This window comes from Pinus tabuliformis, chromosome Q (genome assembly GCF_031772625.1).
Source record: "Pinus tabuliformis cultivar Carrire ecotype Pingquan chromosome Q, CPIR1, whole genome shotgun sequence".
NCBI lineage: Eukaryota > Viridiplantae > Streptophyta > Pinopsida > Pinales > Pinaceae > Pinus > Pinus tabuliformis.
In genome coordinates this window covers 287,253,846-287,267,030 of record NC_142296.1, presented here as the reverse complement: position 1 = coordinate 287,267,030, position 13,185 = coordinate 287,253,846, and the positions used below count along the sequence as shown (strand labels likewise).

Here is a 13,185-nt window from a genome sequence, read left to right as displayed (position 1 = left end):
TTGTATTTGATTTTGTATAGAATTTATATAAAGAAAGAATACATTAAGATTGTGATTTAGTAAAGCAAAAATTTTGTGCAAATTGTAAATATGGTTGAAGGAAAATAGTTATTAATGATGTATTTTTTAGACGATTGTTCAAAAAGATGTAAGTAGGGTTTTTTCTCATCATACTAATCCGTCGCGGAAGTGTGGATAATGGTTATGTTTTCTTATTCCTGGTCAATGAACTTTCTCCACATCTATTTTATATTTTAATTTTGCATTATGTCTTATTTTTTTATATATTTTAATTTTGCATTATGTCTTATTCTTTTTCCCGTTTAGGTAAAGGGAAAAAAAATTGTCAGTTCTGGCATCATTGGGTAGAGTTCTGGCATCATTGGGTAGAGCAGTGGCAATGTCAATGTAGGAGCATTCCTTACTCATAAAACTAGCTATTCTCAAAATAAAATGCCCTCCACCAAGGGTCCCATCAAAATTCATTCAACAAATTAAAAATTAAAAATTAAAAATTAAATTTCCAAAAACTTATTTTTCAATTTATAAGAAAATAAAAATAATTAACATTTTCTACCAAGCTTAGTTAAAATTACATTTTGAACCAAAAAATCAATGTCTTTCCTTGAAATGTGTTGTTTTGGTCATTCGACCTAAAAAGATAAACACTTATATTTCTTTTTTAAATCATTAAAATGGTTGAATTAAATAATAATTATTTAAATAAATATCTAAATATATAAAACATATTATTATAAAAACAATGTCAAATTAATTATTAAAAAATTAAACAATTTAAAAATTTTGAATAATTTTATTTGCTAATTATTTTATTAATTTATATTAAAATTATATTGTTATAATTATTATATAAAATATTTTATGAATATTTATTTTATTTTAATATTTTAATAAAATTAAAATTAAGATAAATTTTATATTTTATTTAAGTTAAAATTATTTTTATTAATGTACACTAAATTGATTGAAACTACAACCGTTATGGATGTGCTTTCATGTAGTATATAATGTTCCACCCAATTTGTATTTTAAATAGAAAGTTATGAGAAGCACTGGGTGAACTTATAAAAACACTTCTAAATTAAATAATATTATATAAGATAAGGGATATCAAAGAAACTCAATTGTAAATACTTATCTTTATCTTTTTAATTATTAATTAATAGTATAATATAAAAATTTTGTAAATACTTATCATTATTTTTTTAATTATTAATTAATAGGACAATATAAAATTCGTTAGGAAGTAGTGACTATTTGGTTATTAAATTTTATAAACCTTGATAATTAACAACCAGATTTATATTATTTTAACAAAATCTAAATCATAAAAAATTAGTAATTTAAAAAAGAAATTACACTTTTTAAACCAAACTCTAAAATAAATACTAAATAAACACAAATATGAGCATGTAAGTTACAAAATCAAATTAAATTATTTTGTAATACTAATAATTTCATCAGATTTTTCCAAATCATATTATCATGGAAACATTCAAAAACATTTTTTTTTTTTTTTTGGAAAGGTATCTAGATGTTCCCTTTTCAAGCATGCTCCCATGAATCTATGATTTCAGAAAACACCTTTTGTCAAATTGGTGAAAAGTTTTGTTATAAGTTACATGATTTTTCTTAAGAAAAAGCTCATAGAAGCTCGTTCCTATGGCCTTAATTTATATATATATATAAAATTTAAAATTATAATAAATAAATTTAAAATAATAATAAAGAAATTCATATGGATTAATGTATTGTTAACAATTATATGTGGTAGTTTAATCAGATTGTATTTTTGTCTTGAAAATTAGGAAAAATTTGGTTGGGATTTCTGTAAACCCAGGTTATAGCTGCCAAACTTCGACATTTTGAGTGCCTAAGAAGTTTTTTTATGATATTGAATCCATTTCCACCATCAAAAACATGATTCAAACACTGCTACTATAAGATTTCTTAAAATTCCTTTACCCCAAATTCTAACCACTTTTAACGCGCATCGGTAAACTACCTCTAACCATATTCAATTCAACTTAACAAGTATGTTGAATGCAACAAATATATGTATAAATGTAAAATGATTGAAGAAGCTCAGGACAAAAATCAGATAACTGAACCTCATCGGTGGAAACTATCATATTATGCATTCGATAGAGGACGTGTATTCTAGCCTGCATCTAGGACTAGGACTACTAGGCCCGTGAGAGGAGGAAGAGGGAAATGCTAGGACTACTAGGCCCGTGAGAGGAGGAAGAGGGAAAAACATCAGCATGCAGCATTTCACATTCATGTCCATAATGGCTCCCATAGCTCCATGGAATCACCATCGTCCAAAGCATGTGTGTCTTCACTCTGTAGCAGTGATCCATTGAAGAAAAGTGAAGCAGAACCTTCATTAAGGATGGTTAAGAGATTAGCATGTTGCATACTCATGTTAGCCAGATCTCTTTGTGTAGAAGCCAGTTGGGATTGCAGCTCTGATACTTTATTCTGCAGAGACTTGATTACTCCGGCACTCCCATATACAGGATCATGAAATCTTTGGCTTGCTTCGTACACCATGCTGCTTACTGCATCGCCTCTCTGTTCGGCCGGTAGATCCTGTAACACCGTCACCGATTACCACATCGTAAATCCCATCACCCATGATTTCTATTAATCTGAATCCTTGAATCTCCAAAATCGGTATTATTACAATTGAATTAGAAAGTAAAAGTTCTTTGTGAAGAATTTTCAGGAAAAAAATTGTGTAGTATATATAACCTATCTAAAATTTTGGGTTTGGATGCACACTACACCATCGTGACTCATTTTAGAAACCAGAATACTTAATAACAATGGGTATAGTATACACCGGAAATCTACTCTACAATTTTCTTAAAAATATTCTTGAAATGAAAATCTGGATACACTTGATACAAGTTCTTTCCAAATCTTAAATATGTGCATTATACTAAATTTATCCATAACGCAAGAAAGCAATTGCAGGAACCTGAAGTAGTTTGATGACATGGTCATTTCCGAAGACTCTGTGTACCAGCAAGAATTTGTGGGGGTTATCCTTCGGGAAATAGGGCGCGAGCACGCACTTCTGTGAACATCTCTTTCTCTGGATCTTGCAGGCAGCGCAGGGAGATGTTGACCACGTGTCTGCATTCGATTTAGAAGACATGTCGCTCATCTGCAAAACAAAAATCCACACAATTCTTTTCCGATAGCGCCCGAATTCTTATCGTTGGTTTTGCGAGAACCTGTTATATCACGAATGTTTCTGCTATTAGTTCTCACCTTCCCGTCGCTGTCCGCGAGCAGAGTGTCTTGAAAGTTGAAACGTGAATGATGTGGAGTAGAGAGAAAAGTAGAAGAAATGATTGGCAACAAACTCTGAGGGACGTAGAATTTATAGGGAGGGAAATAGAGTTGTTGAGCGTTGATGGAGGTATCACGAGAAGCACGGTGGATCCGTTGTTGCTCAGGAGAAAGCTGTGTCCACTCATCTCGATTTTTGCTCACCCACAAGTTTTGGTTGTTGAAGAACCAGCATACCATAGGGTATTCAATGCGCCGGGAGATGCACGCGAGATAGTTCGCTAACACGCGAATTCAGAAACTCATCACTAAATAAGAAAGGAGAATTCATCGTGTTAACGGGCTATCTCCCTGCATCTCCAGGCGCATTGAATACCCTATAGTAGGCTGGTTAGGCACTGCCGTCGAAGAGGACCAGTAATTACTAATGGCTGGTGTCGTCGTTCACCGATTAACGCAGACCATAATGGATTATGTATGGTCCAAAATAATTTTTAATGACTGCCATTAGTCACCCAATGGAAATATTATTATTCGGTTGCGTTAATGGTGTCTTATCATGACCCTTCTATGGGTTATTTGGCGGTGAGAATTACATAATTTAATGAAATTTAATGAAAATGGCTCGAAAGGCTAATATGTACTTACTATAGAGCCATAAGAATTCATTGCTTTTTCACATAGTAGATTAATGACGGGTTATTGTTTTTCTATTTATTGGCTGAGAGTAAAAGTATGTGAGTGGGTCGTGGTGAGAATGAGGTAATTTAATGAAAATGACTATTAATACTAATAGATATTTAGCTCTTATTGCCTTTTTCATAGAGTAGATTAATGATGGTTTATTGTTTAGTTATTTATTTATTAGATGAATGTAAAAGTAGGTGGGTCACTAGTTGTGAGAATTAGGTAATTTCATGAAAATGACTTCTCATGCTAATCTATATTGATCATATAGTAATATTACTTATTATTTGAATTAAGTAATTTCATGAAAATGACTTCTCATGCTGATTTATATTTACCCACTTTTTCATATAGTAGATTAATGATCGGTTATTGCTTTTCCATTTATTAAGAAAGGGCAAAAGGATGTGGGAATTAGGCAATTTAATAAAAATAAAAAAATATATATTTGTCATGTAGTAATATTACTTATTGCTTTTTCATATAGTAGATTAATGATGGTTTATTGTTCTTTCATTTATTGGATGAGAGTAGAAGCAATATTAACTAATAAAATACAATCTTGGTGTAAGATTGTATGGTGTTTGCTTTTGTAACAAAATATTTTTATGATTATTTTTTTCAAATATTTTTTTAAAAAAATATTTTTTGATTTTTTTTTTTTTATTATTCTTTTGTAAAAGAAGGAGCATTACGCGTTAATATTTCCTTTTGGATATTGGTTCAAGAATTCCTTTTTGGATATTGGTTCAAAGATATCCTCCATCCTTAATTTTAGACCTAAGCCATTTATTTTGTTATTTTTTTACCTTTTTAAAGTGGATTTTTAATATTTTTAAGTTAATTTTAATTATTTTTTTAGAAAACATTTATTTTTTGGATATTGGTCCAATTCTTAACTAATTAATTCTTTGGAGCAAATTTTTAATATTTTAAAGTGAAGTTTAACTTATTTCTTGAGAAATGGAAAAATCACTGTTTAAAAGCTGAAAAAATTACCTTGTCAAACTATGGAAAGATCATTGAAATTGTATATTTATATGGTTGAAAGTGTAAATTTAGTCATAGAGATTAATTTAAAATTTTCCCTTTACTTTTTGCGTTTATATTTATGTTGGAGATTTTTTGAATTTGATTAGAAATGTGATTAAAGAGATAAGTGAAATGAGTGCACATGCTAATTATATTAGAGCATTTCACTTTTTTCCATTGATTCACTATATAAATTGAATAATGAACCAAAATAAATAATTTTACATTTAATTGAAATGTATTTTTCAATTCTCTTCCTTTTTAACAATGTGAACAATTTCAAACACACTTTTAACTCTTTTAACAAAATCATTTTTATCATTTCGGACTCATTTTCTTGTGCTCAAACCTGAGCGAGGGCGTTGACTAGTGGCGGGTGTTACTCGTTTCTTGGGCCAAGCCCGCTCACCTTTGGTTATAGTGGCAACTATGAGGTTTGATCCTTGGTCTCCCATAGATTAAACCTGACAGTTACCGATTCACCATGTGGTTAAAAAAAAATACGACGCATTCAATCCCCGCAGTCAAGGCTATTAACGAGTAATTTTGAATACATGGAAAAGAAAGTAAACATCAAATTTAACCCGTATGGCTATTATTAACTTCACAAAGGGCTGCTTGGTTATTAATTTTGATAAAAGGCTATAGAACTTGATTTGAGCGCTAATTGTGGTGGTGTAGACTTGACTTTGAATTTGTTTTACACATGAGAAAAAATCATTCCATTCAATATTATAAATATTAATCTTAGACTAGCACATGATGTGCATGATGTAATGGCTGGGGCGGATGGCTTTCACACCGCCTAGCTGAGTTCAAATCCTGCGAAGAGGTTGTAAAATGTTGTAAAAATGTGGAATATGAGTGGGTCCTACCGAAGCTTACAAAAAAAAATATTAATCTTAGACTAAAAGTATGGCTACATATCAAAAACAACATATATAACCTATTATATAATCTATTTAGAATTTATGAGTTTGACCTCTAAAGAATAAAAAAATATTTTAAATGAAATATATAAATATTTAATATTTTAGATGCGAAATTTAAGATTAATAATAATATTTTAGTTTATTAAAATTATAGAAATGTAATTGTTTTAAAATTATAATTTTTTTATAATAATTATGCTATCGGATCGCTACTAAAAGGGTAAAAGGGGTGAACCAGTAGTAATAATGTTTATTCCATTTTTAAATTTTTTTATCAATTTACTAAATAACAATACATATATTAATACTAGTAGATTTGAGAATAGAATAATATTAAAGAATCATATAAAAGTCATGATACAACCAGAAATTTATGCACACAAGACAATGTTTTTCGGTGGAAATCTCGAAGGGACAAAAACCACCTTCTGGTTGTTTCTCTGTCTCTCTTTTTTTATTATTAATCAAGTAATCACTCATACAAAATTTAGCTGGCCACCAACAGCACAAAGCCAATACCCTGTCTTCACAGGGCACCACTTGCCTAAAGCCCCAACCTCCTCAAATTCAATAAACCTCATTTCATAATATTTCACACAAAGCCCAATATAAAAATAACATGAGAAACCCTAAGTCAATGAATCTACACACTTAGCAACCATATACTATGACTGAATGCTCTACCCTCAATATACCAGCCATATACAACCTCATTCTTACACGTGACAAACAATAGCCACCTATCTGAAACATAACCTCAAGCCTTTACAGTAGCAGTATTACATGGCATAAACATAAGCTCTTCAAGCTCACCCAAACACATCAGTTTTTAGCAAGAAGATGAGTACAACATCCATAATAAAACCCAATAAAAATAACTACAATAAACTCTTCTAGCATCCCCTGAAAAGCAAGAAAATCAACTAATACAAACATAACCAATACTCTGCCACAACCTCTTCTACAAACTTTTTCATTGCACAAGTAATTCTATTCTACATATATATACATAGGCTATTCTTTATATCAACCTCTGTAATAGATCTCGTGCACATCGAAGCTTCTCCTCTGCATACATATGCTTCAATGCACTTTTCAAGTCATCAATCACAAAAATGCTCAATCAACCATCGCTCCCATTCTCATTGTATTTGTCTGCTACGTTTATCACTCTTACAGGAAATTTACGCTCCAATAACAGTCTATCCATCGCATTGCCTTTCCTATAGCGTACAAGTTCTTTCTACTACCGTACACACAAGATATTCAACGAACAACTACAAGCGTGATCTATGATATTGTTCATCGAACCACACTCACAATGCTCTCACCCATTGTACTCTGCACTCTATAACTCAATATGCACACTGCTTTACAATCAGTGCAAACTCATTCTTCATATGCACATATATAAGCTATATGCACACCCTTCAAAACTCAACGTACTGTATATAAATACAGTGACCAGTCAACAATGTAAAAAATCCATATCGACCTTGATCCATCTATACAATGCACGGGTCACTTCTATAATCGAACCTACTAGTTCTTCTCATGCTCAACAACGCAATCAATGTAAGATCAATCATATTCCAGCATGCTTCGGCTCTTTCCATGCACATTTGTCTCAAGATTAGAACGTCCTTGTTGTCATTCACACTAATTCTTGGACTAATCGCACTTCAATTGTGTCCTTTGTAATTCCATGTGGAGAAATACTCAATAAACCTATTTTAACAACATTTCTATTGCAAGACATTTGGTCATTCAAATTATGATTTGTATCTTTGTAGAATTACGCATAAGCCAACCAAGCTCAATGTAATGTGTGTGTTTTACACCACAATGCCCAACGCTCCCATTGAAAACCACGATTGCTATGGGAATAATTATGATAACCACGGTCGATCATATCAAACCATTAATCCATTATTAAAGCATTCCACAATCATAGTCAATATATATATTGACACTTAATTATAGGGATTGGGTGAACAATTGTAAATAGTGTAAATAAATAATAAGAGAAAATAGAGAGTCATCATGAAACTCAATAGTCACTCCCTCATGTATATAAATATGAATTGCCTAAATGAATAATATAATCTCATTTGAGGAGTTACCTTGCCTGATATGGTATTAGAGCCAGCTCCATTTTTGGCATTGCAATCTCCCATTCTAACTCCCTTCTACCGTTTTTCATAAATTTGTCCTGCAGTCTGCCATATAGTATCAGAGCCAGCTCCATTTTTGGCATTGCAGTATCCGATTGTAACTCCCTTCTACCGTTTTTCATAAATTTGTCCTGCAGTCTGCCATATTCTTTAGTTCTCTGCCCTCTACATGATAACTGGTGTAAAGCTTGGTGTACCTCCCCTTGCAGCTCCCATACCACTCCGCTTACATTTCTCCTTACTTCACAACGCGTTGTTTTATGAGGCTGCCAACAATGCTTGTGCGCGATCTAGCCCATAGAAGCATTCTTGCAACATTTCGAATGCAACTTAATGTATACGTTGCTATCTCTAGCCTTTGCCAGTAGCTCTCTACTGTGTAATATGTGTTGTTTCCATACAGCCCTCCTCTCCACGCTATCGTTGCTCCCTCCAGTAAGATGCTCCCTCCAATACCTTCCTCCCTCCATGTTGCATTTTTTTACCAGAACTGCATTATTGACTAGAATTGCACTTTTTTTCTTCAGAATATTTCTATTACAGTGCAATTTTATTCATTAACACGAAAATTGAAAATATTTTATATATTGACAGTAGAAGTATATTTTTTTTTTACAATGCACATTTTTTTTTTAAAATGCATTCGTTGATGTATATTGTGGGAGTGGCTCTCATTGGCAAGGAGAACTATCCAGAATAGTCACGGAAAATCAAACACACTCTCATTTTTAATGAGCTATGGAAAGGAGTGTGTGTTGGAGACAGAGACAAAAAACCAGAATAGCCTACCTCAGACAAGGAATTCGCCATTTGGGAAAATAAGAACAGCAAGGCTTATGTCTTGATTGCAACATCAGTAAATGAAGAGGTGAGTTGCCATATTTCGTCATTTTTCAATGTTTTCGAAGCCTTACAAAAACTGAAGGAACTCTATGACTCACACTCTGCACTTGAAGTTGTTCAACTCATGATTAAATTGTCCAGCCTTGAATTACAAAATGATGATCCTCTTGCTCTTGCATCAAAAGTAAAATCTATTATGCATGATATCAAAGTCATTAATGTTGAATTGGACATTCCTCTCATAGCTTTTGTCAAGGCACTTTATCCCACTTACTCAAATTATCTTGAATCATTGCAAGAAAATGGAAACCTCAAAGAAATTACCTTTGACTCCCTTGTGAAAAATTTTGCTGAAAGAGAGAAAGATTTTGGGAAGAAGACAACTCCTCAGTCTTCTGAAGAGACTGTGTGTCTTGCACATAGAGAGAAGAATCTTGCTCAAGATTCTTCCAGAGGAAGAGGTGGTTGAAGAGGAAGAGGAAGAAGCAATTTCAGAGGCAGAAGGGGCAGACACTGTCAAGGAGAAAAGTCAGATTTGCAATGCATACGTTGCAAAACAGATGGATCACATGATGCATCCACATGCAAGTTGCCTTGGGACAGAATTGAGCAGGAAAGAAACCAACCCAAAGGTAAAACTAATGAAAAAGAGAAAGGTAAATCATGTGAATACGCTCACTATGTTGTGGCACACTGTAATATTGGAGTAAATGAAGACTTATTTAATGCTTCACTTGCTTCTTGGAAAAATGATTGGTTGCTTGATTCAGGAGAAAATTGCCACATGATCTTTAGAAGATATTTTTTTGAAAAATTTACTGACAATTTTGATGGAGCAGTATACTTTGCAGACAAATCAAAACTCAAGCCATTAGGGTTTGGCACAATCGGGCTTAAATTGCCAAGTCTTCGTGACTTTCTTCTGCATCATGTTTTATATCTCCCACAGTTGAGGAGAAACTTGATGTCCTTGGTCCAGTTCTGCTAGCAAGGACAGTCCATTCACATGTTTGATGGCAAGGTTGAGGTGAGAAAAGCATCTGATCACTCACTTGTCATGATGGGGATAGAAGAAGAAAGGCTTCTCAAGCTGCAAGGTACCTCTGCTCATGCACAAAATTTCTCATACAATTCTCATTACGAAGAAGGTACATTTCCATCAAGTTTATTATGGCAAGCTAGATTTGGACACTTGAACTATGACAGCCTCCGCTTGTTGAAGAAAAATTGTGTTACTCGTTTGCCTACAATTCCTAGGAAACTTAAGCAATGTGATGCTTGCATTCTAGGAAAGCACAACAAACAGTGTTTTCATTATTCACATTCCAGAGCAAATAGAAACTTGAACTCATTCATTCAGATTTATGTGGCCCAATGCATGTTCCCTCTACAAATGGAAATAAATATATGATGACATTTATTGATGACTACACCAGAATGTGTTGGGTTTATTTATTGAAGAACAAATCTGATGCTTTTCGAACATTCAAGAACTTTCATACATGGATTGAAAATGATGCACAATCTCATATTGGCTCTATTCACACTGATAATGGAAAAGCATACACTTCAAATGAATTTGAAAACTATCTTCGCCAACATAGGATCAAACATCAAACAATTGTGCCTTATAATCCCCAATAGAACGAAGTAGCTAAAAGAATGAATAGGACAATCTTAAATATGGTGTGCTCCATGATGTTTCTCAAGAATGTAAAATTGATGTTTTGGGCTGATGCAGTTCTATGTGTTGTATATGTAAAGAATAGATGTCCATCTAATGCTATTAGAAACAAAACTCCTTATGAAATGTGGTATGGGCACATTCCTTCGATAAAGCATCTTAAGGTCTTTGGTTCCACATGTTATGCCTTGATACCAAAGGTACATAGAAACAAACTTGGTGCAAGGAGTCATAAGTGTATTTTCCTGGGGTATTCAAACACCACCAAAGCATACCGTCTCTATGATGAAGTCAATAAAAAGTTTGTTTTATCTAGAGATGTAATCTTTCTTGAATGATCCAAAGCTAACAATGTTGTTGAGTGGCAACTTGATCACTTGGATAGATTCAAAAATGCAAAATCATTTCAAAAATTTGATAATCAAATTCCACATCTTGAAGGGGGCATTCCTATACTAGATCAACCTGTGGAATCTTCTTCTGAAACACTCTCTCCAGTGCATGAAACTCCAACAACGGATGATACTTTGAGTGATGTGATTGACAAAATTTGGAGACTCAATCTTGATTTAGTCCCAGCTCAATAAACTGAGCAACCTGGACCATCTCAGAAAGGTCCCCCAAAGTGATTGACGAAGACACTTGAAAGTGTTCATCATGATGAGGTTGGAAAGACAGGAACTAGAAATTGAACCCAACAAAATGGAGGTGATGTAGATGACTCTGATTCACCTATTGATATGGATGTTTCTCATGATTATGAATTGGATTTGTCTACATATTTTGGACCAACTTCCTTCAAAGAAGCCACTTCTCATGATAAATGGAAGGAATCGATGCAAAAGGAATATGATGCCTTGATAAAGAATGGAACTTGGAAGCTGGTTGATCCTCCATTGGAAACCAAACCAATTGGCTACAAGTGGGTCTACAAGAACAAGTATAAAGCTGATGGCTCACTTAACAAGCACAAAGCCAAGCTTGTGGAAAAACGTTTTGCACAAAAGGAAGCGGTCGATTATGAGAATACTTTTGCCCCCATAGCAAAATGTGCTACCATTCGGGCACTCTTTTCCCTAGCAACTCAGAACGGTTGGAAAATTCATCAAATGGATGTAAAAACTGCTTTCTTGAATGGAGATCTAAAAGAGAATGTTTTTATGTCCCAACTTGAAGGATTTACTGTGAAAGGACATGAACATAAAGAATGCAAACTTGTGAAATCCTTGTATGGTCTCAAACAAGCACCGCGAGCTTGGTATGAAAAATTGATTGAGCATCTTCTGAAACTCAATTTCAAACATTATGATCTTGATGATGCAACTTTGTTTATCAAGAAAGTTGGAAAAACAGTTGTATATCTTGTGGTATGTGTAGATGATGTTTTGATGACAGGGAACAATGAGAGATACATTGCATCCATAAAAAAGGAATTGAGGAAAGGTTTTGAAATGAATGATTTGGGTTATGTTCATTACTATCTTAGTATTGAAGTAACTCAACATCCGAAGTCCATATTCCTTTCTCAAAAGAAGTACATTGGAGATCTGTTGAACAAGTTTGGCATGGTTGGATGCAATTCTCTGACTACTGCAATGGAACAAAACTTAAAGCTCACATCCATTGAAGGAAAAGAATTTGAGGATGCAACAAAGTATAGACAGCTTGTAGGAAGTCTCAATTACTTGACTTCTACCAGACCAGACATTTTGTTTGTTGTCGGAATCTTGTCTAGGTTTATGAAAAAGCCTTGTGAGGGAAATTGGTCAGTTGCAAAAAGCGTTTTAAAGTACTTGAAGGGAACTCAAGACTTTGGACTCAAGTATAAACAGGTGGGCGACTTCAACTTGATTGCATACTCTGATTCAAACTTTGATGGAGACAAAGAAACTGGGGTATCTACTTCTAGTTATGCTATGAATCTTGTATTAGGAGCTGTCTCCCCGAGATCACACAAACAATCAGTTCTAGCAAATTCCACAACAGAGGCAGAATATGTGGAAGCAGCTGAGGCAACAAAATAAATTGTGTGGCTTAGGAAAATTCTAGAAGATTTGCAGGTAAAACAAGTACATTTGACTCCACTTATGATTGACAATACCTCGGCAATAAAGTTGGCCAAGAACCCAAAGTTCCATGATTGAATGAAGCACATCAATACAAAATATCATCTGAATCGACATCATGTTGAGACCAAAACAATCCATCTTCTTCATTGTTCCACTAATGAGCAGATTGCAGACATCTTCACCAAAGCTCTTGGAAGAGAAAATCTTGAAAGATTCAGAACGATGCTTGGACTCACCAACATCCCTTCAAATTAAGGGCGGGACTGTTGACACCTAACCATAGGGATTGGGTGAACAACTGTAAATAGTTTAAATAAATAATAAGAGAAAAAGGAGAGTCATCGGGAGATGAAACTCAACAGTCACTCCCTCATGTATATAGCTATGAACTGCCTAAATGAATAATATAATCTCATTCTAGGAGTTACCTCCTAGCCTGA

At 33.6% G+C, this 13,185-nt stretch overlaps 1 protein-coding gene across 1 annotated transcript; it reads right to left on the bottom strand.

Annotated features, from left to right (window-relative positions):
• Positions 1-2,301: 2,301 nt before the first annotated feature.
• On the bottom strand, positions 2,302-3,196 carry LOC149219358 (LOB domain-containing protein 1-like). The gene is made up of 2 exons (XM_089382579.1): positions 3,008-3,196; positions 2,302-2,616 (listed from the first exon to the last, which is right to left on the bottom strand). Exons 1-2 carry the CDS (start codon positions 3,194-3,196, stop codon positions 2,302-2,304), a joined length of 504 nt encoding a protein of 167 aa, XP_089238705.1.
• Between the last annotated feature and the right edge of the window lie 9,989 nt (positions 3,197-13,185).